Raw genomic sequence first — 25,970 nt, 5'->3', positions numbered from 1 at the left:
GCGCATGCCTATATGAATTAGTTGAGACTTAGCATGTAAAATGACTAAAATTTCAGCATCAAGAACAAAATAATATGTGAAATAACTTCAATAGTAACATTATCTTTATCATCTTATTAAATTTGACATGTCTATAGTCAATTAGTTTGGTTGTATTTCTTTTTCTTTTTTATTTCTTGTCTTTTTTTTCATTTATATTAAAAAAACAAAACTTATACAACCTATAAAAATAAGATACATTGAGAAAATTTTATTGATCTTTTGTTGCAAGGCTTGGCATTTCTTTTCCCCTTAACATTTTATAATGTGTATTATTGTAGAATTGTACAATGAAAGGCAAACTATACTAGAGGTGCACATGTGGCCGGATGAAACCGGGTTTGCCGTGACCCGAACCCGACTCTAAGGTAGTATTTGGTGGAGGGACAGAGACGGAAAGACTGAGATTGAGAGACAAAGACTACGAGACAGGGATTGAAATAAATCTCAGTATTCTGTTTGGTGCAAAATGGAAGATAGAAATTGAAACAAGAATGAAACTTTAATTTAATTTGTACAAAGGGTAAAATTAGAATTAATTAATTGAAATGAAAGTATTTTAGGTATAAAATGTTATTAAAGTTTCAGTCCCCTGTGTTCCTACTTTTTGGAGGTACTGAAATACTGAAATACTGAAATTTTAGAGACAGAGACAGAAATTTTAGTACCAGTCTCTGAACTAACAAACACGATACTGAGTCTCAGTCTCTCAGTCTCTGTTTCAGTACCTCAAAACAAACACTACCTAAATAATGACCGAGTCTATTTATGAGACCCTTATCCAACCCTAGATCCGATGAAATCGTGTTACTTTCGGGCCACACTTAAGCCGGGTCTAGACCGGGTGAAGTCCGAGTCTTGATCAACTTTATCACAACATCACCAAAAATTAGATTCTACATCTTTTGAACCTCTAAATTTTGGAAAATAATTATTCCATGATATTGCAACATTCACATAATAATAATTTAGAATCTAACAATAATAATTTAAAGTTTCATAATAATAATTATATCAATTACACATTAAACATTCAAAGTTCAAAAGACAATTAAAACAAAGTTAACAACCAACACAAGATTAATATAATAATAATAATTTATAGTGTCATACCAACCAATAACAACAAAATATTAAGTAACAAATAACTACACGGGTCCAACAGGACGGAGCCGAGTGATTCGAGACTTGGTTCGAATCCGATTTAATAAATAACCGAAACCATCTATTGAAATCTCAGGTTTAACCAGGCCATAACGAAACCGGACCAAATTAATCCCAAAATAATCGAGTTCGGTCCGAATCTTCGGGCCGGACCAAGTCTTGTGCACCCCTAAACTATACTATGGAATAAGGAATATTATACGCACTCTTTTTTTTTTTCTTCATATTTTCAATTTTTTATTAAGAAATAGTATATAAAAAATATGTAAATATCAATTTTTAAGGATATTTGTCTACAATTTCATTGATTGAAATTGAAATTATCGTTTTTTATTCTTTAAAGGAAAAGTTGTTTTGAAAAGGAAAAAAAAAAAAAAAAGGAATTTGCTAACCCTAAAATGAAAGGCAATTCTCATGGGAAACGTTTCCTGTCAGAAAACAGAAACTTTCCGTATAGGGTATAAAATCCTGGCATTTCATTTTGCAACAGCCTCAAATCATTTTTGTTGAGGAAGTTCACCGATCCAAGACAAGCAAACATATATACTTTGTGACTCTGATTTGATTGAATGGCAGAGCAACCTAACCCCAAGAACATCACCGTCAACTTAGATACATAGATCTAATTATTTGCCAGCGGCAACCCTAACCCTAACTCTTCGTCGTTTTGGGGATAATTGGATTGAATTGAATTGGTATCCGTGAAAGACGAAGAAGAAGAACACCTAAACGAAGAAGAGGAGGCTTTTGATCACCGTAATTTGAACGATGTCTGCTGCGGTGTGCGGAAGCAAGAGATCTTTCTTCGAAGAGCTTCCTCCTTCTTCGCCACCAACATCTGTCTCCAAGAGGCTGCGCTGCTCCTCTTCTTCCCCAATTCGTCTCTCCCTTCCCACTCTCATCGATCACCTTCGCCATCATTTCCCTCATATGGATGACCAGGTTCCCTTTTTATTTTTGTTATCCCTTTTTTTATTTTCATTTCCTTGGTTAATAACGATAATCTGTTGCATCAATATGTAAATTATTGTGATGCTTTTTATTTATTTATTTATTTATCTATCTCTTAATTTTCAGGTTCTCGAGAGAGCGCTCCAAGAATGCGGAAATGATCTAGATGCTGCCATCAAGAGGTTGCATGGCCTTTGTTTGGGATCTGCAGATGAAAGTTCTGCTACCCTTGAGCAACCAGATGCTGCCGTGGAGACAGGTAGATCGGTGTTTTCAATCTCCCTAAAGAATTTTAGGGATTATTGATCATAATTTCTAGATGAATGTCACATTTTTTAAGAGATGGGGAGACATATTCTTCAATACGGGCTTTATCTGTGTGTGTTTAGTAATTGCCAATTCGGCAAAATACTTAGGTTTATGAAAATTGGATGTTAATGATGCTTTCTTGTTAAACACTTCAATCTGATGGGGTTTTGAGAAACTTGTAGGTGTATTGGAAGATAATATTAATGGGGATGCTTCTGCTTCTGCTTCTGGGAACCAGTCAGCTACAAGCAACTTTCCTTCTGATGGAGCAGAGTGGATTGACCTGTTTGTTAGAGAAATGACGTGTGCTACCAGCATCGATGATGCCAGAGCCCGTGCTGCTAGACTTCTGGAGGTTCTAGAGAAATCAATCAGTGCCCTTGCAAGTTCCGAGGAAACAATTGCACTTCGCAAGGTACACTACCATTCACAAGCTGTATGATGTTTTAACATCTAGCTTTAGCTATGTGAATATCCTTTGAAAGGGGCAACTTAAATGCATTGATATACAATATGTACATTAAAGTGTTGAACATGTATAGTAATTGTTATGGTTCATCAAGAGCGTTTATTTTTCCAGGAGAACCTGATGCTGAAGGAGCAAATTGAAGCCTTGACTAAGGAGAGAAATTGTTTTAAAAGTGCCTTCAGAATCCAGCATGAAAGGCTGTCCGACTATGAGGTCAAAAGCCAAGAGTTGCAACAGTTGAAGCAATTGGTGTCTCAATACCAGGAACAGATCAGAACTCTCGAGGTGAAACCTAGCTTTGTGCTTGTTATGTTCATAATTCACTGCTTGACCCATCATTTCATAACAGTTCAAATAGTAATTTTGGAGATTAAACCAACGCTAGAAACAAAGGAATGATGGGAGTGCATAAATTATGAAAACAGAAATGATTTAGTGATGACAAATGATATTATGGAAATTAATGGTCCGAGTCCCTGAATCCAAATTTGGTTGGGACACAGATGCATAGAATTATGGAACTGTTTCGAAAGGCATTGCATCCCTGACATGTACTCTTCCCAATGAGATTGAAACTCGATATTTAATACACAATCTAAAATCAATCACTGAGTAGCAAAATAATTTCTTCTGTGGTCATATCCCAGTTTCCTGCCTTCTTCCCAACTGTACTTCTGTGTGGCAGGTGCAGTCCATTGGATCTTGACCTAAGATGGTCCTTTATGTCAAAATTTGTCAACTGTTAGCTGCTTAATTTTAGACAGAGCATCACTGAGGAAATGTTGGATGAAAATATGAGATAACAATCTTTCGTTAAAATGATCGTATTAGTATTAATTGTTTTTCCTCTTCCTTCTCCTCTTAGTATTATTTATTCTTTTGAAACATGCTGATGAATATTTATCCATGGCTTTTTGTTGACAGGTGAATAACTATGCCTTGCGAATGCATTTGAATCAGGCTCAACAGTACAACCCCTTTCCTGGGCGTTTCCCTCCTGATGCCTTTTAATGCATAGAAGAATAGTATAATTGCAGCCGCACAAAGGGAGCTGCATCTGCTTAATTAAAATTATGTTGGGTGATTTGTACCAAAAAATAGTATGTCGTTATTGTTACGGTGTGCCTAGCTCCTGTAGGTCAAGGAATTGTAGCTGATCCTAGTTCAGGGGTGATTTCTATCATATCAATCTGTTATAGAATATTTGAAATTACAACTCTACAAGTAAGATAAATCGTTCAGTTAATTCAATTATTTATTATTGCCCACGGTGGTATGACTATCGTATTTTTGGCATCAAGTGTACTACCAAGAATGTTCAAGACCTGATTGCTTATAATTATGTTTTGTTGCTCTTATTATGTTTTGTAGCTCTTGAATGGTCGTTGGAGTTTATTTACTGCATGCTTATCATTTATCAAATGTACCAATAGAAGGGTCAGATTATGAAACATTTTCAGGTACTAATTAAGATGAAAAATCGAACCAGTATTACAACTCAGGTTAAATGAATATACCCAATATGCCGCCAGCAACTACATAATTACAATGGCTGTACTAGAGTATGCGCTTGGTTTATCTCACCGTGCAAAATTTTCACGGACAGGATCAACATCGAATTGTAAATCATCTTTCTTTATTCTCCTATTTAGGTTTCAAATTACAACTAAAAATAATTCTCGGAAGCTTGAAGATTGGATTTTGTGCTAAGTGGCTACTTATTTGATTTGATTTTATCTTGCCTACTTCAAAAATCTGCACGTGGATTTTTCCTATTTACAGACTAAGACACTGGCGGAATTAGTAGTAGCATTTTTGTTTAGTGTCCAGTAGACGTGCACCCTCAGGGTACCACAACTTATCCTGTGGGTCTCACCTAGTCTCTTCCCTTTCTACCCATTAAACCATGAAAGCTAAAAGCTCAACCTTTTTCTATTTTCTTTAAATTTCCAACGCAGTAGAATAGTACTCAATAGAGTTGGAGAGAGAGAGAGAGAGAGCGAGAGCGATGACCAAATACAAGCGCAGCAACCTCCTCTTTTCGTTGTTGTCATCTTAGAACTTAGAAATTAGAAATTCTACAGTTAAATCGCTTTTTTTCTTGGTTCCACATTCAATGGCCGTTATTTCTTTCTCTCTTGTCCCTTCTCTGCTCCCACCTTCTTCTTCGTCTTCGTCTTCTTCGTGCTTCTGTGGGGGGATCCCTCTCCGTTCCCACAAAAGCTTCCTTTCCATTCACTCTGCTTCTCCCTTTCCTTCTCTCGCTTCTAATTCCAAGTTCTTCGGCGGTGGCGGCTCTAGCCGGCGATTTCACACGGTGGTTTCTGCCTCCGCTGACTACTATGCTACTCTTGGTGTCCCCAAATCCGCCACCGGCAAGGAAATCAAAGCAGCTTATCGAAGGTTAGCTCGTCAGGTATCATCCGCTTTTCAATCACGCTATGACACATTTTGAAATGGAATTCTTCAAGTAGGTTTTCGGGTTTTGAATACAAATTGTTACAGTTTCGTGGCTACTTGTTGGAATTTGAACTGTGCAGCTAAATGTGAAAGCATTCCTTCTTAAGCCTCTGATTCCATGTTTATTGTTTTCCGTTCAGTACCATCCCGATGTAAACAAGGAACCTGGAGCAACTGAAAAATTCAAAGAGATCAGTGCTGCTTATGAGGTGTGCATGAAAAGTACACTACTGAATGTTATTTTGCCTTAAAATGCAATTGTCTAATTTTATAAAGTGTTTGGTTTAGGGTCCCAACATGTGTGCTATATCCCCCCTTTCAGTTTTTGTGCAAAAATTTACGTTAAAATATTTGGCCATTGCTCCTTATTTTACCCATTGATTCGTTAATTTCTTCCGTTTAACTCCTTGGGAGTTTCTTATTCAACCAATGCTTGCATCAAGATTATCTTTAATAATTTTCTGGCAACTTCTAGTAGCATATGTTATATATGACAATCTATATGGATACATGTTTGGGCCTTCAAAAATAATACCTCAATTAAAGGAAGATGACAGAATAAATTACTGCAGGGGTCATGTTTTAATGTGTAGATAAGCAAAAGTGATATCATAAAATCATAGGTGCTTATAGTGTAGTGTCCACTTCTCTTGTTTATTTATTTTTCAAGTACTGTGGTTGAAACTTTTACTCAACAAATCTCTGTTGTAGTTGTTACTCGCAACTGAGTTGGTGGACATGTATAATAAGTAGTAACTGTTGCTCTATTCTGGAACAACACCATTAACCTGTAACTTATTTAATTTGTAGTTCCTTTTCTTCCCAATACACATACGATATTAGCTTTTGAATTTGAATTCTATAGTATGACACTGTCAGGTGCTATCAGATGATAAAAAGCGGGCTTTGTATGATCAATATGGTGAGGCAGGAGTTAAAAGTACCGTTGGAGGAGGATCAAGTGCCTATACGGTATTCTGAATGAATTTTGTATTTTTATTTCCTGTGTAGGACTGTACATTTAGGGAGCAGCACCTATTAAAGGATAATAGAAAGTTTTGGTCAAGAAAATTCTTGCTTAATGAACTAATAGCTTCAAGCCACCAACCCAATACACATATGTAGTCTTTTGGAGAAAAAGGGTTGGAATGCATGGCAGTTGAAGTTGTGTTTTATTTTATTTACTTATTTTTTAGTTGCTTTTCTAGGAATTCATATCTAATAATCTTTTCTCTTGCAGACCAATCCATTTGATTTATTTGAGACTTTTTTTGGGCCAAGTATGGGTGGCTTTGGTGGTGGCATGGATCCTACTGGATTTGGAACACGTAGAAGTACTGTTACTAAGGGTCAAGACATCCGGTGAGTTATGCAGTATTTAGTAGGGTATTTCTTGTGCCCATGTTAGTCAGTTCAATAATTTTTATACATAGCTTGATAAGGTAAACGTTATCCGTGTTTAAAAGTTTGATTCAAATGTCAACAGGTATGATTTCTCCTTGACATTTTCTGAGGCAATTTTCGGAACAGAGAAGGAATTTGACCTTTCTCATTTGGAAACATGTGAAGTCTGTAGTGGTACTGGAGCAAAGATTGGCTCTAAGATGAAAATATGTTCAACTTGTGGTGGGAGGGGTCAGGTGATGAGGACTGAACAAACACCTTTCGGATTGTTCTCACAGGTAATTTGTTATATGTCTGAGGGGAGACTGTATCATCATTTTTTTTCTTGATTTGTATGCCCTGCTGCCTGATATGAAGTAAAAGAAATAAAAAGAAGCCCTTAATAATGTGTTGTCTGATTGATGCATTGACCTGTGTCTTCCAAAGAAGTTTCTACATTGATTTGGCATGTGCATTTTCTCCTGAGTTATTGATACCTGCCTCATTTTCACCTTTGAGAATAATTAGTTATGTTCTTATCAATTGCTTATATTAATTTGTTAGTTATTCTTTATTCTTATGCAGGTTTTCTTACATGATGTGTACATGAAAACATATTTCTAATCCCATTTTTCAATATTAGGTTTCAGTTTGCCCGACCTGTGGAGGTGATGGTGAAATCATATCTGAATATTGCCGCAACTGCAGTGGTGAAGGACGTATTCGAGTTAAGAAAAATATCAAAGTTAAAGTTCCTCCAGGTGTTAGCTCAGGCAGTATTCTTAGAGTTACTGGGGAAGGTGATGCTGGACCAAGAGGGTATGACATTTATATTTTTATCTACCATAGGGGTTCTGAAAGCCAAGGATAGAAGATATTATAAAATTGTATGTATTCCCTTTGTTGTATGTTCAACATGATGCAGTGAAAGTCATTGGCCAACTATGGGATAGAAGTATGAGTTTAAGTTTCCCAAAAGCAAAGAAGGATATGGCAGAGTAAAAGGAGAGTTATATTATTCATCCTTATTGGACTATATATCAGAAATATAGGCAACACAAAAACCTTTATGTGAAAGTGCATTGTAATCCCTGTGCATCTGAATAAAGGATATTTTCTCAAAAGCCATAAAATTCCCAGAGCAAAGTCTAGAGAGAATTGTCCCTTCAAAGGGTAGCATACAAAGAGCGCTGCAGCAGATGACAGTTGACACCAAAGGGTAGCGTACAAGAACACTGCCAAAAAATAGGCCTCCTATGTTAAAAAGTATCCCATATGCTACCAATGCTATCATTAAGAGAAATGGAAGTTTTATGTGTTTGGTTATGAAATCATTGCTGCCTTTTTCTCTTTGTTATGTTCTTAAGTGAGAATTTATCTCTTTTTGAATTATGGAGAAAAGGAGGTGGGGACAAGTATTTATTAGTCTTGACAATTTGTTCACTTTATCAAAATGGAACAATTTAGTCTTTATGATTGCTTGATCAGATGATTGGTGAGCCAGTTTTGATCTTCTTAATGTTGCAGGGGTCCTCCAGGAGATCTTTATGTATATCTAGATGTGGAAGAGATACCAGGAATCCAAAGAGATGACATCAATCTCCGCTCAACAATATCAGTCAGTTACCTAGATGCTATATTAGGGTCTGTTGTGAAGGTAAAGTAATTTAGCGGGTATTTTTCTCCATCATTTACAAGCTGAATTCCGTTCTTGGTCCTTTTGATTCCAGCGAAGTTTGATTTTGATATATTTTAATTTGTTATAATGTTATTTTGTCGTTGTATAAACACACTTTGCATGATGGTACCTAATATTCCATTATGGCCTTGGCATTAATAATGCTATATCAGCCCATATAGTGGTTATGGTACGATATTTATGGCAATATGGCATGATAGAATAATGAGGAAGAGTTTTTGTGGGGTAAATATGGTGAGCGGCCTTTGATTATAGTTAGACATGCAATAGTTTGTCATACAGCTGCAAGCTTTTGTTCCCCTGCTAGTGTCACATTGTGAAACAGTCAGAATTGATGTCTCTGAGCAATTTTTAGATATATCAAATAAGTGTTGTAATGTACTCTTGTGATTTTAAAGCACTGATACAAAATTATATCCACATTCTCTCCTGTTTCACTGAAATTTTGGAACCTAAATAGGTCAAGACGGTTGAAGGCACCTCTGAACTACAAATGCCTCCTGGCACCCAACCTGGTGATGTCCTTGTTCTTGCAAGAAAAGGTGTTCCAAAACTAAACAAACCATCTATACGCGGTGACCACTTATTTACAGTTAAAGTTACAATACCAAAACGTATTAGGTAATGTGGGTTACAATTTGATTTTGCTTTTTTCTCTGTCATCCCATCTTCCTATGCATTGTTCATGGTCTCTGTCTGCTATGAATTACCTCTGCTATGCATCTTCAGCACAAAGGAGCGTGAGTTGCTTGAAGAACTTGCTTCTCTAGGAGATACAAGTGGCCGTTCAAAATCCCGTTCTAGAACCCATTCTTCCAGTAGGTGGCTTCTTTGTTTTCATATATATTTCTTTTGTTTCGAAAAATCTGTTCAACATTTAGTTTGGTGTCTTGAATCTATCATGACCTATTACATTTGGCTGGGTTCTTTTAATACAATAAATGTATTTGACTTTTGAATTATGACATTTACCTTCTGCAGCAGTAAGTAGGGAAACTCCTGCAGCTCAAAGGGTCGAAAGTTCAACAGCAGCAGTTGAAGAAAAAACTGAACAATCAGAAGACCAAAATGATTTATGGAATAAATTGAAGGACTTAGCTGGGTAATAATATTCTCTTGTTTAGTTTTCTTCTTTATTTGTTTTCATCAATTTGTAGAGTGTGCCGTCAGCTTCAATGGTGTATGTTCTAAATTTTAGTTAAACTAACTCATTGCAGGTCAGTGGCCAATGGTGCCCTTAAGTGGCTGAAAGATAATCTTTAGTTCCATGGATTATGTGGTCCCGAGTCTGAAGGATGTAATTATCTGATTTGGGCTAGAGTCTTAATCATTCCATCGATAGCTACAAGGGAAGGAAGTACGCTGGACATTTTTGCTTTCAAATGCTTTAACTGAACATTGTTAGATGCACAGCCAAAAAGAATTGATGCGTATTCTTTGATTGGTTTTACTTGTAAATTTTGTCAACAGAATCATTCATACAGAAAAACTGGTTCTCAAGTTTTCTTCATGAGCAGGTTGCACTAGGAAAGCTAGTCTGCTAGTGTATATCTGATAGGAAGACTAAGCTCTGATTGAATTACCCTACTTAGTTGTTTTTAAAGATCAACGTGAATATACTTGTTTTCAGTATGGGTGTAGTTTTAGCTTCGTAGATCATTTTCCCATTTCAGGTTTACAAATTCGGTTTCTTTATTTTTATTTTTCGAAGTTAAAACCACCAAGTGCCCTTCATAATACCCTTTGAGTTTGAAACTCATATATTAAAGCGCTGATTTAACTTAGTTGACTATTGGATGCTAATGATATATTATGTGTAGTTAGTTGCATCGGGTGATTTGTTTTCCTTTAGCATAGTATACTACGGATTCATGCGTTTAATTGATGTATAAAGCCTTACCAATTCCAATTAATAAGAGCTTGAAGAGCTTAAAAACTCCTGATTTCAAATCCGTGTAACTTGTATCGCAGAATCTCAAGATTGTCATCTGTTAATGACAAGTAGTGTCGTTGAAAAGCCGCTATTTTGTGCGGAAAAAGTTTAATTAACTGTAAAAGCCGCGAACTTACAAATATCTACTTATAGAAAAAAAAAAAAAAATAGATGGTATTTAGTGTTTAATCTCTTTTTTTATTATTCTCTCTCTTATTTATTTCTGGTCTCACTTATAGAATTAAAGGTAAGAGATCACACTTTATTCTCTCAAATGAAAAAAGAAAATGAAGAGGATTCATTTCCCGTCATCCATTGCACAAGAGAAGCAATGCAATAATCCTACCATGATTTTACTATTTTCATACCCTTGGATCACTCTCGTCTACCCTAACTTAGACATGTCGAATTCTGTACATTCCATAAGTAAATAACTGTGGGACATGAAATCCAAAATCATAATCATATTAGAGAGTATATCTAATCTATCTAATCAACTAGCTACAATGCTAGATTCCCAATAATCCACTCTTTTCGTTGCAGGTTCACCCTTACCTTCTACAAATAAAACTAATAATCTATTCAACGAAATTAAAAGAAAAAAACGTCTTCATTCTTGTTTCTTTTCAAAGCGAAATACTATTCATAAATTCAGCATCACAATCATGCAAGACAAAAAAAAAAATTCAGAGACTACTCAGCTTAACTTTAAAAGTAATTTTATTCTAATTTTCCACTTTACAAGTAATTTTGTTCTAATTTTCAGGTTCCAGTAATAATATGAACAAACTAATGCCTTCCTAAATGTTCATGGATCAAGAAAGAAAAAAAAAAAAAAAGAGAATGTAGGCATTGCCAATCTTTATAAATGTCATATCTTTTTGCCTAATTTTTAAGAAATTTTAAATTAATTGAATCTCAACCGTTAGATATTTTGTAAATGCAATCCTATGATTTTGATTTTAGAGTAAATACCTTATTCGACCCTGACAATTATCACGAAAAGATAACGAGATCCCCAAGAAAAAAAACACTCAACTCGGCCCTGATCTTTTTTTTTTGACTGATTAGCCCTGTACAAAAAAAAAATAACATTGACTTTTTTTTGGTGAGCTAATCAGTCTCATAAAAATAAAGCTCAGGAATCGGTTGAGTATTTTTTTTTTTTTTTGTCAAAAACCTCGTTGTCTTTTGAGATAATTATTAGCGACTGTTTTAAATTTTTCTCTTGATTTTATGGCGTGTTAGATGTGCCCACGATAGGTGGGATTATTTTAGACAAATCCCATTTTATGAAATAGATAATAGATTTCTAATCCTAAACAAGTTCAATTAATTGTAAAGTAACTTGTACCGTCTCAAGATTGTCATCTGTTAATGACAAGTAGTATCATTGAAAAGCAGCGACCTCCATTGCACAAGAGAAGCAATGCAATAATCCTACCATGATTTTACCATAAGAGGAATAATGAATGTGGTTACGACTTTAGGAGACTTTCCTTGATCAAAAGAACAACAGCAAGAAGCACAGGAGCTGTGATGATAAGGAGAGCCAACACTATATTGGGTGTGGTTATCTCAGGGAATAGAGCGCTGCCATACTTTATTACAGCCGCACCGGCAACTGAACCCGCCACCAGTTTCCCCACATACCATAAGTCCTCCTATTTTCACAAACACCTCTATTAGCTTTCATTGATTCACATTCGCACCCAACAATATCCGTTGAAAAGTACAAAGAAACATAGAGAGTAAGGATTCTTTACCTGAGAAGATGTTTCGGGGTTTTGATCTCCTGCTTGGGGGCCTTCAGCTCGAGGAGCAATAATAGAAGAAGTCCACCTCGTCCTTGAATTTAAAGTAAAACGAACTGGCATTGCGTTTCGCAGGAACAACGGCGTCTTTGGCTGGTTAAGCTTTTGCCGATTCTGGTAACACCCTGATCGACAGAACAACCTCCAACCACCAACTACCTCTGCAACTGAAACTACCATCTCTCTGTCTCTCAACTCGCTACCACAAATAAGATGCTGCAGCACAGTTCACATTTCACAACCACCACTTAAACAAAAGCCATAATTACGAAAATAGACACAAATCTTTATTTTCTTTATTTTTAAGGCCTTCACAGGCCTCAAAGATTCATTGGCCCATTTAAATTCAGCCCAACACAGGCCTACACAGTTCTTTTTTGGTTCCTATAAATCTATAATACCCCCGCTTCTTTTAACCGGCGGTGAACTGGAAGAAAAGAAAAACCAATCTGTTAGGCTTCGTTTGTTTGCAGAGACAGGATACTGAGATAGGGACACTAAAATATAAAATTATGTTTGACAGAATAGACATAAATAGAGATAATATGTTCAAAAATACTGAATTAGTGTATTTTGTGTCGATTCTGACGGAGACACTAATAAAAAATACAACTTATTTTTTATTTTTTTATTATTTTTGTTAATTTTTTTATAATTATATTTTTTATTGTTATATTTTTCATCTCAAATTTTTTGAATGAAAAAAATAAGAATAAATTAAATTTTCATAATTTGTTCTAATTTATCACCAAACAAAATACAAAAACATAAAATTTTGTGTCTCTGTCTATCAGTATCTTGTCCTGTTCTCAATATCTTGTCTTGTACTGTTCTTACAAACAAACGCTCCCCTAAAGCTTCATCCATTCTTTCACCCCTATTTTCCTCTTCCTCCCACCCTTGCTCCCCAAACCCTAAATCTCTAAACTCAATTTCTGAATCGATAGGTTGATCGATTAATCGAACGGTCCTCAGATTCTGCTTGAGCGTTTTTTGATCGGAAGACGCGAAGATGGTTCTCGCACAGCTCGGAGGGAGCATCTCGCGTGCTCTCCAGCAGATGAGCAATGCGACGGTGATCGACGAGAAGGTTCTGAACGAGTGCCTCAACGAGATCACGCGAGCTCTTCTCCAGGCCGATGTTCAATTCAAGCTGGTGCGCGACATGCAGACCAACATCAAGAAGATTGTCAACCTCGAAGATCTCGCCGCTGGTCACAACAAGCGCAAAATCATCCAACAAGTAACGTCATATTCCTTCATCACATTCATATTAATACTTATTTCATGTTAGTTATGATGATACTCCTTCGAATTTTGGAAAGAAGTGTGGTGTGATGCCATAGAAAGAGTTAGAATGTATGGAATTGCTAAGTTATTTCCTGTTGGATTTGTCACTTTCTTTTGTTTCGTGCACTGTGTCATAACATCGCTTTTATTCGTCAATTTCTGAATTCTTTAGCAGAGTGGGTTTGTGCTTTGTAGTTTTTGCTCTCTCATTACATTCTCTGCTATTGTTTAGGCTGTGTTTAACGAACTATGTAAAATGCTGGATGCTGGGAAGCCTTCTTTCACTCCAAAAAAGGGGAAGCCAAGTGTCGTCATGTTTGTTGGTTTACAAGGTATGCTGCTTATTAAATAAGCTGAAAGTTCTGACTATTTATGATGTGTTTTTATGTTCAACTTGGCACAAATGGTACTGGGAACCTGGGAGGTGAATTAGCCATCCTTACACATTTGGTTTACGCATATTCCTAACTCCTAAGCAATATGGCACTGATACCTGTACGATTCTTGAATGAATTCAGGATCTGGAAAAACCACAACTTGTACAAAGTATGCGTATTATCATCAGAAGAAGGGCTGGAAGCCAGCACTCGTATGTGCAGATACATTCAGAGCTGGTGCATTTGATCAATTGAAGCAAAATGCCACTAAAGCTAAGATCCCTTTCTATGGAAGGTACTTGTTGCAACTTGCGATTTGGACATTATCCCATGTAACAACACTAAGTCTGGAGCATGTCAAATAATTGGCAGATTATCATCTTAGAATTTAATGTACTCTATCATGTCCACTGTGTTGAATCATACTACTAAACTTCCGTGCATGGATTTTTAATGGTTTGAAAAGTCATACCATTTTTGCTTGTGTTTCTCCTTTTTTGTTGGTTCAAAGAAATTAAGGACATAGGCCTTTTGGTACATGTCATTTCATTAAGATAAACTTGAAGTATGTTGTGAAAAGCATTGTTCTGTTTTATGCCCGAGGGTATCTACTTAGTATTAACTTATGATTTCAACCCCCCCCCCCCCCCCCTTCCTTTTTTTTTTCTTTTCTGGCATCACATTCAATCTTTATAACATATAATTCCTTAATATCATCTATCTTTGGCTGCTATTGTATGAGTTGCATATGATCTCAATGTGCAAGTAACTATTGGGTTGTGCCCCATGACTGTACAGTTACATGGAGTCAGATCCTGTGAAAATTGCTGTGGATGGTGTAGAAAGATTCAAAAAAGAAAACTGTGATCTCATAATCGTTGATACCAGTGGACGGCACAAACAAGAAGCTGCTCTTTTTGAAGAAATGCGTCAAGTTTCAGAAGCAACGGTATTATCTATATAAGCTGTGTGCGCTGATATTAGCTACTGCATTCCAATAAATAATAATGCCTTTTCTTTGCATTGTTCAGAAACCAGATCTTGTCATATTTGTTATGGATAGCAGTATTGGTCAGGCTGCTTTTGATCAGGCTCAAGCGTTTAAGCAGAGTGTTGCAGTTGGAGCTGTAATTGTTACTAAAATGGATGGCCATGCAAAGGGTGGTGGTGCTCTTAGTGCGTAAGTGTTAACTACTTGACTAGAACAAATTTATCATCATTAATATCACCTTTTACTAGTGTGAAACTGCAGACCAATGAATTTAGCAGTTCATTATGAACCACGTTTCAAAGAGTTGACAATATTTTCAACTGAATATGAACCGCATTTCAATTCTACATTATATAATATTATATTTTGCATGATTGCATGATCTCAAAAGATCAGTTATATGCCTCTGAAATGGATGTGTGTGTATATTTTGTGTACAAGTTTAAATATAATGCATCGTTTATTATATGGTTTGCACACCTAACTTAGTCACTAATTCTATATGTTCAGTGTTGCGGCAACAAAGAGTCCTGTCATATTCATTGGAACGGGAGAACACATGGATGAGTTTGAAGTTTTTGATGTTAAACCTTTTGTAAGCCGACTGTTAGGTATGTGCTCTTGGGCTGTCATCGTTGGCTCATGAATTCTCTGTCGTGCCCCATAATTTTCCATTTTATTTCCCCTCATCCTGTTAGTTATTTATTTGTCAATTATATTTCTCATCCAGCATTCTTGCTTAATCTTTTGGACTTTTGTACTAGGCATGGGTGATTGGTCTGGGTTTATGGACAAAATTCATGAAGTCGTTCCTATGGATCAACAGCCAGAACTTCTTCAAAAGCTGTCCGAAGGAAACTTCACCTTGAGGATTATGTATGAGCAGTTTCAAAACATACTTAAAATGGGCCCTATCAGCCAGGTTATTAGCTCCATATGAAGTATGATTGAATTTATTTTTGCTTTGGTTCCTGTGTGATTATTGCTGCTGTCTTTATTGACTTATTTCTTGGTTGGTTTATGTAGGTGTTTTCCATGCTTCCAGGATTTAGCGCTGAATTAATGCCAAAAGGCCGTGAGAAAGAAAGCCAGGCAAAAATTAAGCGGTACATGACAATGATGGACTCAATGACAAATGAAGGCAAGCAATATCAATTGGTGGTTGCAAATATAAACTGTGTACTGGATTCGGTTTGTTATATTTTTCACATGCTAACCTAACCCTTTAGTACTATGTTTCAGAGTTGGACAGTTCAAACCCAAAGATCATGAATGAATCTCGGATAATGCGAATTGCTCGGGGCTCTGGTCGTCAAGTAAGGGAAGTAATGGAGATGTTGGAAGAATACAAGCGTCTTGCGAAAATCTGGAGCAAAATGAAAGGGCTTAAATTCCCAAAGAAGGGTGACATGAGTGCCCTATCTCGAAATATGAATGCCCAACAAATGGGCAAAGTCCTCCCTCCTCAGATGCTGCAGCAAATAGGTGGCATGGGCGGGCTACAGAGCTTGATGAAGCAGATGGGATCTGCAAAAGACATGATGGGAATGTTTGGTGGTGGCAATTAGTTTAATGAACCTGGCCTTATGATCTGAGGATCGTTTCTGACCATAACTAACGATGCATTAGAACTGGACTCGGTCCGGTTATGCACCTCACGTTGATTTTGGTTAGTTGTGCTGTCATTTTACGCAGAAGCCCCAATGGGCGCGCGAGTTCATATTTGTAACATCAAAAATCACTTGTCCTTTCTGTGTATATTTATTTAGTTTTCAGATAGCAGCTAAAGCCATACATTTATGAATAATCATAATTTTCAAAATCGAGTGAAATCGAAAGCGGTACTGCCTTTTGGATTTGGTTTTTTCTTGTTTGTAACAGATTTTTTTTTCCATTAAGTTATATATTATTGGTTTAAAATGACACAATGAGCATATTATTTTAGTGTTTAAAATTTCAAATTGATATTATGTTCTGGTTTAAAATCCTGGATAATTTTGTAGTTGTAGCCTTGTAGGTTTAAAACCTCCTTGTGTCTCTTTAGGATTTAAATTCTTAAATGGGTAAAGTGCTTTAATGAGTGCTATTATTTTGATAAATTTTTTTTTTAATTTTTTAGCGTGTTTGACAAAATTTTACTAAGAAAAGTAAAAGTATTAAAAAAATAAAAAATTTTTTTTTTGAGAAGTTGTAATTTATATTTTTTTTGAAATATTTTTTTTTAAAAAAAAATGTTTTTTATGTAATAAATAAATAAAAAGTATTTTTATATCGTTATACCTAAACATAATTGATAAATAAAAAGATTTTTTTGTATGAGATATCTAAATATAAAATTACTTTTGCTTTTTCATAAGATCTTTTAAAAAAAAATAACTCGAAAAAAGATCTTTTCTTAGAAGCTCACCCAAACAAGCTCAAAGTATATTTTTTGTCTCTGAAGTTTGACAAAAGTTTCAAAAATATCACTCAGTTTTATTTTGTTTAAATATACTCCGGACGACTAATTTTTCAAAAAGTTGAAGACCAATTTAACAACCATTTCATAAGAACTACTCTCAACACAAGCAAATCAATCATAATTTTTATGCATTATTGTTAGATTGGGCTTAAATTTTTTGAAAATTTAGTTGTCGAGGGTATATTTGATACAAATCGAAAACTTTTGGAACAAAGTTGAAATAAAATAAAACTTAGGAATATTTTTAAAACTTTTGCCAACCTTAAAATAAAAAAAAAAAAAAACATACCTTACCCTTTACAAATTTATATACTTTGAAGAGTTTAAATAATTTTTCTAATGGTAGTCGACTAGTGGGGTTGAAGACCCCATAAAATGAGTAATTTTATTGGATATGAAACACTAAATAATAAATACGTCATAAGAGTTCAAAATTTATATAAGCATTTTAATATTTAAAACTCCAAATTTATATATTATTAAGGCATAAAATATTTATTAATTGTAATTAGAATTTAAAATTCCCGTAAAATAAACATATTCTTTTAAAATTTAATATCCTAAATAACACTCGCAAATGCACTAAATTATGTTATCTAGTGTTTAAAATAATAAATAAAGACTTATATATATAGTTGTTTTTATTTGAAACTAATAATTAAAAATTATTAAAAGATAATTTAATCAATCATATCAAATTATTTAAAAAAATTTAACTATCTTATATAAATTTTTACCGAATTATATATTAGTTGGATAGAATTTCCAAAAAGCTAACATTTTTTAGGGTTTAAGAGTCAAACCTTATATATATTGGGTTTAAAAACACTAAATAATTATACATTAGTGGGGATGCGAAAACCCCAACAAAATGAACATGTCCAAAGCCGCCACAAATGAACAAATGAACAAACGTTTTTATGGTCTAACACCTTAAAACTAATCCAGGAATAAGTACAATTTTTGTCCTCCATATTTATCTTTATCTTTAATTTCTATTTCACCCTAGTTTTTTTCTAACAGCATCCTGCTGCATCACCATCGTTCTAAATACGCTAATAATCATGAGAGCCTATAACATAAAAAGACTCGAGCGTTGCCATTGGGTACACATGCAGTAAGAAAGTAGAAACACGTCATCTTTCCAAGAACTTGCTTAGAACGGTTTTTTGCAAATGGACCTCCTCCTCCTCCTCTTCCTCGCCCTCCCCTGATTTTATATTGGAATTTAGAGCACAACGAATGACAGAATTTATTTGTTTCCTTAAGCTGGCATTGTCTACAAACACATCTGCCAGCATCTTTCTCAACTCATCATGAGGAGTTGTTGTTCCTGTCGCACCTGAATTTGCTGTATCACGTGACTCATCCAGAGCAACACCAGCATTTTCTACATCCTGTGCTAATAGTTGTGCCTGTTCCCAATTTGCACACAGCATGTAATGAAAACAGTGAATAGAGGCAACAGTACATAACGAATAATAATAAGTAAAAGGCCCCAAAGAGTTAATATCCGAGGGCAAAAGTTAGTTCAAGGTAACCATAATACCTCTGCAAGCAGAAGACCAATTCGGTTATCAGATGTTGCTAATAAATCCAAAGCATCAGATGGTGAAGCGTCAACAGTCAGTTTATCTTCCTCTTCAACAAGGAAGTTTACACTGCACTCCTTAAGCCTCCTTTGAAGGATTCCACACTCATGCAGCAACTTTGAATTAGCATTATGTAAAAGTTCCATTCTTTGTCTTTCCTTCTGGAGAATTCTCTGAACAAGATACAGCATGAAAAATATGATGAAATTAATTGAGTTTACTGACAAATAGGATACCAAAACAGAGATTCAAATATTCTTTTCGCTAAAAAAGCATCACAACTAAGAAATGTCAAGTGCATCATAAGAAAAATACTCGTCCATAAGGTTATACAAATCACTAGACAGAATTAGATTAAATGCATCCAATTTCCATCTCTTCATACTAGCAAAGAAAGGACCATACCTCCACATCTATCTTTTCCTTCATCAAGTCACTTAGCTGCTGTTTCAGTTCTAACTGAGAGCTTCTCAGTGACTTGACCTCCTTTACTAGCAACTTTGAATCTGTCTTTGATTTTGTCTCAAATTCGTCATGATATTTCTGCAACTGCTCAAGTTGTTCTCTAGCTGCATCTAGCTCTTGCTGCAATAGTTGCTTCTCCTGGATAACAGATTCTTTTGTTGATTCTGCTAGCACCCTTTCATCCTAGATCATTATAACTTTTCATTATAGGTCACCAAGATGGTATCAAATAAAGTAATAATTAGAATCAATAATCAAAACCAAACCTCTTCAGACTTCAATTTCATTTCCAACTCCAGGCACTTTCTCCGGAGTTCCTCCATATCCCACTGCATCTGCGTAAATCTTTCCTTTTCAGTCAAAACAGCCTGCTGCATGTTTTCTCTGCAGTTCAATCGAGTTGTTTCAAGTTCAACTTCTAAATCTTTGACCTACAAGTAAAATGAAGCAACATTCAATAGATGAACATAAATAGTCCAAAAAGATATCATCACTTGTTTTCGCTTTTCCATCATTGTAATTGAAGTCATTTCATTGTAAATACTAATTACTATATCTCTATTTAATGACCAGTCATTTTAATAAAAATTAAAGCAATTCAATTAATGTAATGTTGCCTATGCACACCCATGCATTGCATAATGACATTATATTCAATAGAAGTAACAGTTTATATCATTATAAAATTAGAAGATAGCTGTATGCTAAAAATAAATTTAAAGCACTTTACATGTTTCAATTAAATTTCGGTGAGTAATTGCTTAATTTTCAAAAGCTATCTCAGGGAGATTTCAATTATGAGCTACGTTAGATGCAAAATAAGCTAGCCTAAACACACAGAGGAATGAATTAAGCAAGTGACCAATGATAATATCTATCTAAAAATTCAGAATAAAGGAAAACCGTTGAATATATAGTGGATATTGGATACCTTGGTCATGAGATACTGTCTTGCAGCCATTTCTTGGTTCAACCTTGCTAGAAGATCCTCGACATCCGTTTTCGCTGTGACCAGTCTTTGCTGCTGAGTAGTAAGTACTCTGTTCAACTTGTGTCGCTCATACAGTGGTAAAGTCACCAATGAGTTTCTGGATGGTTCACAGCTCTCATGATGATGAGAAGCATCCTGAAGCAAACTGTTCGCAGCTGAATTTGATGTCTCACTATTCTGTACAGAACTAAAACCACTGTCAATGCTCTCTGTTGATAGTCTCTTGACATGAACATTCAACTTAGACTTCTGTGTTCCAGGTTGAAACTCAGTTCCATCCAGGCGAAGAGCTATAGCATCAGTAGTATTTGCAGTGATCTTGTCCACACTACTATCCTCCTTAGTAAAACCTTTGTTGGATGCAGCACGATCATGAGTTTGAGTCGAATTAATCAAATTATGTTCCAATGTTGAATTCTCCATGCTACGACCAGAGCATTTATCTTTTCCATGCCTCGGTGATCCCAGCTCAGAAACCTCATAAGAGGTATCATTACCGGACTCGGATGTAATGAATGAATTATCAGCATTTACAGAACCATGTGAGCTATCACGGAACATAATTGATGGTGTAGCACCACTAGCAGATGTTTTCTCTGATATATGCTGATTCACATCATGGAATGCTGAAAAATATCAACAGAAAGGCATTAAATTTTTATGGAATAACATGAAGGTCTTATTTTTCTTTCACTAGAATAAAGAGGAACGGCTTCAAAGCTGATATGAAGTGATAAGGAAAGCATACCAGATCTAGCAGCAGCTTCTAGCTCAAGAAACATGGCTGCTGGGACACTTCTTGATACATCGATGTCTGATAACAGTTTTTCCATCCAATCTGCTAATAAGCACCTTCGCTGAAAATAATCAGTTTATCAGTGTTGAAGTGCATAAAAGAACTAAACAAATGATGGATAACTTATCTACCTCTTCCAAAAGTGCATGGCTTTTAATTCTCAAAACCTTTTTCGATGGAGCAGGAGGCAAGTTTTTCATAGGAAATTCCTTCTTCAGCTGATAAATTGAAACCAAAAAAGAAATAAGGGAGAAAAAAAAAAAAAGAAGTTGATCAACACCTCAATATTGACAATTAAATAGCTCATTCATGACTAGAACAACAGATGGTTAGAAAACACACTTACATCAGAAAAAAGCTTCAAAAAATCACTAAATCTGCGCAATATCACTCGCGTACTAGTGACTCCCTCCGGGGATTGTATACCAACTAGAACCCTGTAAAACTATAACATAAGAAAGTTAATAGAAAAAAAAGGGTAAAACAGAACACAATTGCAATTTAAAGTACTTTTTGGTTGAGCAAGACCAACTCAACTGAACAGGAGCAAATTATGAATGCAAGCTAATGTTAATTTGTTGCATTTCATTAGCAAAAAATGACACTTTTTTATATAAATTGTTGATGAAGTGAAATATAAAAACTTAATAAGTTCAGAAGAAGAAGAAGAAGATTTTACCACAACAGGTTCAGAACCACCGGATTGGGGAACAGTAACCCAGGAAGGAACAGTAACACAGAAACTCCAACCCGTGTGAGGATCATGAGGCCAAACTGAGTTGCGGCCATCCTGAATTCGATTTTGAAACAAATCAATAACTTGAAGAAGTCGAATTATAGTTAAAATACACACACGCAATGGGTAGAGAAACATAAAAGGGGGAAAATTCAGCTAAAATTGAAGAAAGATACCCATTTGCGAGGGGGAGGGCTCCAATCCATGCCGAGAGGGAGAGGGGAGGTTCCATCGTGGCGATGCTTGGGAGAGAGCGAAGCGGCGTTGTTTTGGGGAAGAAAGTAATCGTCGTTTAGCAGCGATCGACGATAAGCGAAAGGGTTTATGACGGTGTCAGCGTAAGCGCAGCTGAAATTGAGGTCCAATACAGAGAAGTCGTGTACGTACGGATGCATCGTCTCTCTTCCGTTTCTGTTTAACTGTTTCTGTCTCACTCAGCTCTGCAACTTCCAACTTCACCACCACCCTGCTTTTATCGATATTTTTCAAGCTGCTTAGTGTCTTAGACACACTTGAACCATTTCTCTAAGTGTAATAATAAGGAAATTAAAATTTTGAGAGTTTTTTTACTTTTTTTACTACTTGGGATTTTTGTTTTAAAAATTAGAAATATTTTTAAATATGTTTTTATAATGAAATTGTTACTCATAAATTTGTATAGGTCAATAAATTCTTTTATTAAAATATTTATTTTTAAAATTTACACCAGGCACAAGTGCCAATCAATTTATAATTTTATGATAATATATATCTATATCTATATTTAAATATATGATGATGATCACATTAATGTTGTTCATTATATCATTAATAATTAATGTTGAAATTTTATTAGTAAAGAATAAGATGTGTATTAAGTATTAGGGAAGTGAGAAGTGAGAAGTGAGAACCCTTAAATTGGAATTGGGTTTTGCTTCAGCCGCACGGACTCCGGAGTGAGTGGTGACTACTGAGAACCGCCTTCGTTTTCTTTTCCCGAAACTGAAACGACGCACATCCCTTTTTGCTGCCAACACAACTCAGCCGTCTCTCTCTTTTTCTCTCCCGCTACCGCCGCCGCCACAACCGCCCCTGTTTACACAGTTCTCTCGGCATTTTCGTGAAGGTTCAATCACTTTAAACTGTAATCATCATCACATATAGTTCTTCTTTCTCTTTGTCTGTTTGGTGTTCAAATTTCAAATGCACTGCTTCGACTCATCGTTGATTGATCACCTATTGTGGTTTCTTTGTGGCGCGTTTATATGCTTTCCCGCTTCTTTTCTTTCTTTCTTTCTTTTGAGCCCCCATTGTAAACCGCAACCACTCCATTCGCGAAAAGGGAGGAAGAAGAAGTTACGACCTTCTTTTTGACAAAATGTATTGGGTCTTAAGAACGTAAGGGTTTGGTATCTAAGTGATTGATTTTCTACTTGACGTGTTAGTTGTTAATTGTATGCTGTAACTATTGTTCTTTTAATCTTTTTTGATAATGATCATTCTTCGCTTGCTTTGTTGTAACTCATGTGCAATTATATTTTCTGATAATCCCTTCGTACTCCTTTCTAATTTTTTAATTCTTTTGTTTGTTTTTTTCTAGGATTATTCCTGCTATGGTGGACGTTAATAATCTTGTAGCCCCTGTCACTGATTCAGAAACATAAACCGATATGCGAAACCGAAAGAAATCTATTGTCTGGGAGTACTTCACTGTGAAAACTGTTAGCCCTGGATGTGCCAAGGCTTACTGTAAACAATGCAATAAGGAATTTGCTTACATGACAGGTTCGAAACAATCTGGCACAAGCCATCTCAAGAGGCACATTTCATTAGGAATCTGTCTGAAAAATCACCAAACCCCTTCTGGAGAAGATAATGTTCAGCCGCCAAGGAAACATTTCACAAAAGCAATGCCTCACGATGCCCACGTACCATTTGACCAGGAGCAATGCAATGACAACATAGCTAAGATGATCATTTTGCATGATTATCCACTTCATATTGTGGAACACCAGGGTTTCATTGATTTTGTGCGGTTACTTCAACCTCAGTACAATCCACTAAGCTTAAAAGATGTTCAAGGGGATTGCATCGCAATGTACCTCAGAGAAAAGCAAAACCTCTTAAATGTCATCAATGGGATTCCTGGACGAGTCAACCTTACTGTGGATTATTGGACTTCAAACCAGACATTGGCCTATGTTTTTCTTCGAGGACACTTCATTGGTGGTGATTGGAACTTACATCATCCCATTCTCAGTGTTATGATGGTGCCTTTTCCTGATTCTGACAATTCCTTGAATCAAACTATACTCTCTTGCATAAATGATTGGCATTTGGAGGGTCGGCTATTCACCATCACACTTGATAAGTTATTCTCAAATGGGACTTTGATGGGAAATCTCAGATGTCTCCTCTCTGTTAAGAACCCTGTGATCTTTGATGGTCAGTTATTAAGCCAGAACTGTTATGCCCGTGTGCTTAGTTGCCTTGCATTAGATGCACTGTCGGCAATGAAAGAAACTGTTGGTAGAATTCGCGAGAGTGTGAAGTATGTGAAATCTTCAGAATTTCATGAAGAGAAGTTTTTTGCGTTAAAGCGACAGCTTCAAGTCCCTACTATGATGGAGCTCTTAGTTGATGATCAAAATAAATGGGATACAGTTTATCGAATGCTTGCTGCTGCCTGTGAATTAAAGGAAGTCTTTGGTTGCTTTGATGACTTCGGTCCTGATTATAAAATGAATCTTACTATGGACGACTGGAAGCATGTGGAAAAGCTCTGCATGTGTTTAAAGTATTTGTACGATGCAGCTAACATCTTAACTATTCGACCATACCCAACTGCAAACTTGTTTTTCTGTGAAGCATCAAACCTTTTGCTAGAGTTGACACATGCAGCATTCAGCCAGGATCCTTTCTACAGTACACTGGTTATGCCTTTGCAAGAGAAATTTGATCGGTATTGGAGAGAAAGCTGTCTCATCTTGGCAGCTGCTGTAGCCATGGACCCAAGGTATAAAATGAAACTTGTAGAATCCACTTTTGCGAGGATATTTGGTCAGAATTCTGAACCATGGCTAAGAATTGTTGAGGATGGTCTACATGAACTGTTTGTTGAATATATCATACAAATGCTTCCTTCTTCAGCAACAAATGGTGATAAAGGGAACGAGGCTACTATAGAGCCTGAGCCTGAGCCTGAGCCTGAGCCTGAGCCTGAGCCCTGCCATGAAGAGTCACTTAATGGATCCCTCTTTGCTGAAGATGGGCTTTTTGATATTGAACTTTTTATATCTGACTTCACTGGTAACCATCAATTTAATTCAGAATTGAGTGAGTATTTGGAAGAACCTCTGGAGCCTCAAGTACAAGAATTTGATATTCTAAACTGGTGGAGAGGAAAGGAATGGAAGTACCCCACTTTGTCTAGAATGGCATCTGATATTTTGTCTATACCTGTATCCACTCTTTCTGCAGATTCTGCTTTTGACATGCAAATTAGAGAAATGGATAGCTATAGGTGTTCGTTGGGCTCTCTAACTCTTGAAGCCATTACATGTACCAAGGATTGGTTCCAGTACGAATAATTTCCTATGCATGTTTCAAATGCTCTTGTGAAGAAGAAATCTTAGAACAAATACCTCGTTTAGATAGATTCTCAAGTAGCTTTTTAGGTATTGAAGTATTGATACTACTGTGATTAGCTGTTAGGGTTTGCAGTTGTCTATAGTATAGCTTGAATTACATTCTAACTTCATTTTGGTTTCAATATCTTGGACACCATATATCAGTTGGATTCTAAGTTTCAATGAAAAAACACATAGACCTGTTCCTCCCTTTTGCTTCACTTATTTTTATTTTTTCTGCAATTTATTCCTACCGTATTCTGAAATGTCGATTTAATGCTTTAGAAGAAATTGCGATTTTTTATTTCATTTGTGATTCTCGGCAGCAACAAAACAAAGCGTTTGGGTACCAATACTATGGCAATGTATTTTCAGAACAGATCAGGCTTTTATTTGTTTTAGGGTCATGATGACTTATTACCTTGATGCTTTCGCAACAATA

The 25,970-nt window shown here is 35.8% G+C and overlaps 4 protein-coding genes and 1 pseudogene across 8 annotated transcripts; 4 read left to right on the top strand and 1 right to left on the bottom strand.

Moving 5' to 3' along the window:
* The first annotated feature begins 1,532 nt into the window (after positions 1-1,532).
* LOC107618469 (uncharacterized) lies at positions 1,533-4,290 on the top strand. Its single transcript, XM_016320559.2, has 5 exons — positions 1,533-2,145; positions 2,281-2,413; positions 2,646-2,878; positions 3,044-3,217; positions 3,857-4,290. The coding sequence occupies exons 1-5, from the start codon at positions 1,972-1,974 to the stop codon at positions 3,941-3,943; spliced, it is 801 nt and encodes a 266-aa protein (XP_016176045.1). The 5' UTR covers positions 1,533-1,971; the 3' UTR covers positions 3,944-4,290.
* A 420-nt stretch (positions 4,291-4,710) lies between these two features.
* Positions 4,711-10,106, top strand: LOC107618490 (Molecular chaperone Hsp40/DnaJ family protein). The gene is made up of 11 exons (XM_016320585.3): positions 4,711-5,348; positions 5,533-5,601; positions 6,272-6,364; positions 6,633-6,754; positions 6,879-7,074; positions 7,419-7,594; positions 8,303-8,432; positions 8,935-9,095; positions 9,204-9,292; positions 9,456-9,576; positions 9,692-10,106. Exons 1-11 carry the CDS (start codon positions 5,049-5,051, stop codon positions 9,735-9,737), a joined length of 1,503 nt encoding a protein of 500 aa, XP_016176071.1. The 5' UTR covers positions 4,711-5,048; the 3' UTR covers positions 9,738-10,106.
* Positions 10,107-12,965: 2,859 nt separating this feature from the next.
* Positions 12,966-16,737, top strand: LOC107617368 (signal recognition particle subunit SRP54 2). Its single transcript, XM_016319125.3, has 9 exons — positions 12,966-13,464; positions 13,744-13,843; positions 14,030-14,183; positions 14,687-14,837; positions 14,920-15,068; positions 15,390-15,490; positions 15,644-15,801; positions 15,906-16,020; positions 16,122-16,737. Exons 1-9 carry the CDS (start codon positions 13,234-13,236, stop codon positions 16,445-16,447), a joined length of 1,485 nt encoding a protein of 494 aa, XP_016174611.1. The 5' UTR covers positions 12,966-13,233; the 3' UTR covers positions 16,448-16,737.
* Positions 16,738-18,237: 1,500 nt separating this feature from the next.
* On the bottom strand, positions 18,238-22,458 carry LOC107617369 (PX domain-containing protein EREX). 2 transcript variants are annotated; one of them, XM_016319126.3, is made up of 10 exons: positions 22,097-22,458; positions 21,864-21,974; positions 21,531-21,629; positions 21,316-21,402; positions 21,137-21,245; positions 20,329-21,014; positions 19,664-19,828; positions 19,338-19,580; positions 18,890-19,105; positions 18,238-18,755 (listed from the first exon to the last, which is right to left on the bottom strand). In XM_016319126.3, the coding sequence occupies exons 1-10, from the start codon at positions 22,313-22,315 to the stop codon at positions 18,477-18,479; spliced, it is 2,214 nt and encodes a 737-aa protein (XP_016174612.1). In that variant the 5' UTR covers positions 22,316-22,458; the 3' UTR covers positions 18,238-18,476. The 2 variants fall into 2 exon arrangements, with proteins under 2 accessions (XP_016174612.1, XP_016174613.1); XM_016319127.3 differs by having other exon boundaries at positions 21,531-21,621; positions 22,097-22,424.
* Positions 22,459-22,782: 324 nt separating this feature from the next.
* Positions 22,783-25,739, top strand: LOC107617370 (zinc finger BED domain-containing protein DAYSLEEPER pseudogene; annotated as a pseudogene). Of its 3 annotated transcripts, none has more exons than XR_015896529.1 (2): positions 22,783-23,025; positions 23,500-25,739. The product of XR_015896529.1 is annotated as a zinc finger BED domain-containing protein DAYSLEEPER pseudogene, transcript variant X1 (transcript). The 3 variants fall into 3 exon arrangements; XR_015896531.1 differs by having other exon boundaries at positions 22,784-23,297; XR_015896530.1 differs by having other exon boundaries at positions 22,786-23,043.
* The last annotated feature ends 231 nt before the right edge of the window (positions 25,740-25,970 follow it).

Source organism: Arachis ipaensis, chromosome B8 (genome assembly GCF_059453495.1).
Source record: "Arachis ipaensis isolate K30076 ecotype BB chromosome B8, ASM5945349v1, whole genome shotgun sequence".
Taxonomy (NCBI): domain Eukaryota; kingdom Viridiplantae; phylum Streptophyta; class Magnoliopsida; order Fabales; family Fabaceae; genus Arachis; species Arachis ipaensis.
The sequence above is the reverse complement of the archived record's forward strand: the minus strand, read 5'-3'. Positions and strand labels throughout refer to the sequence as shown.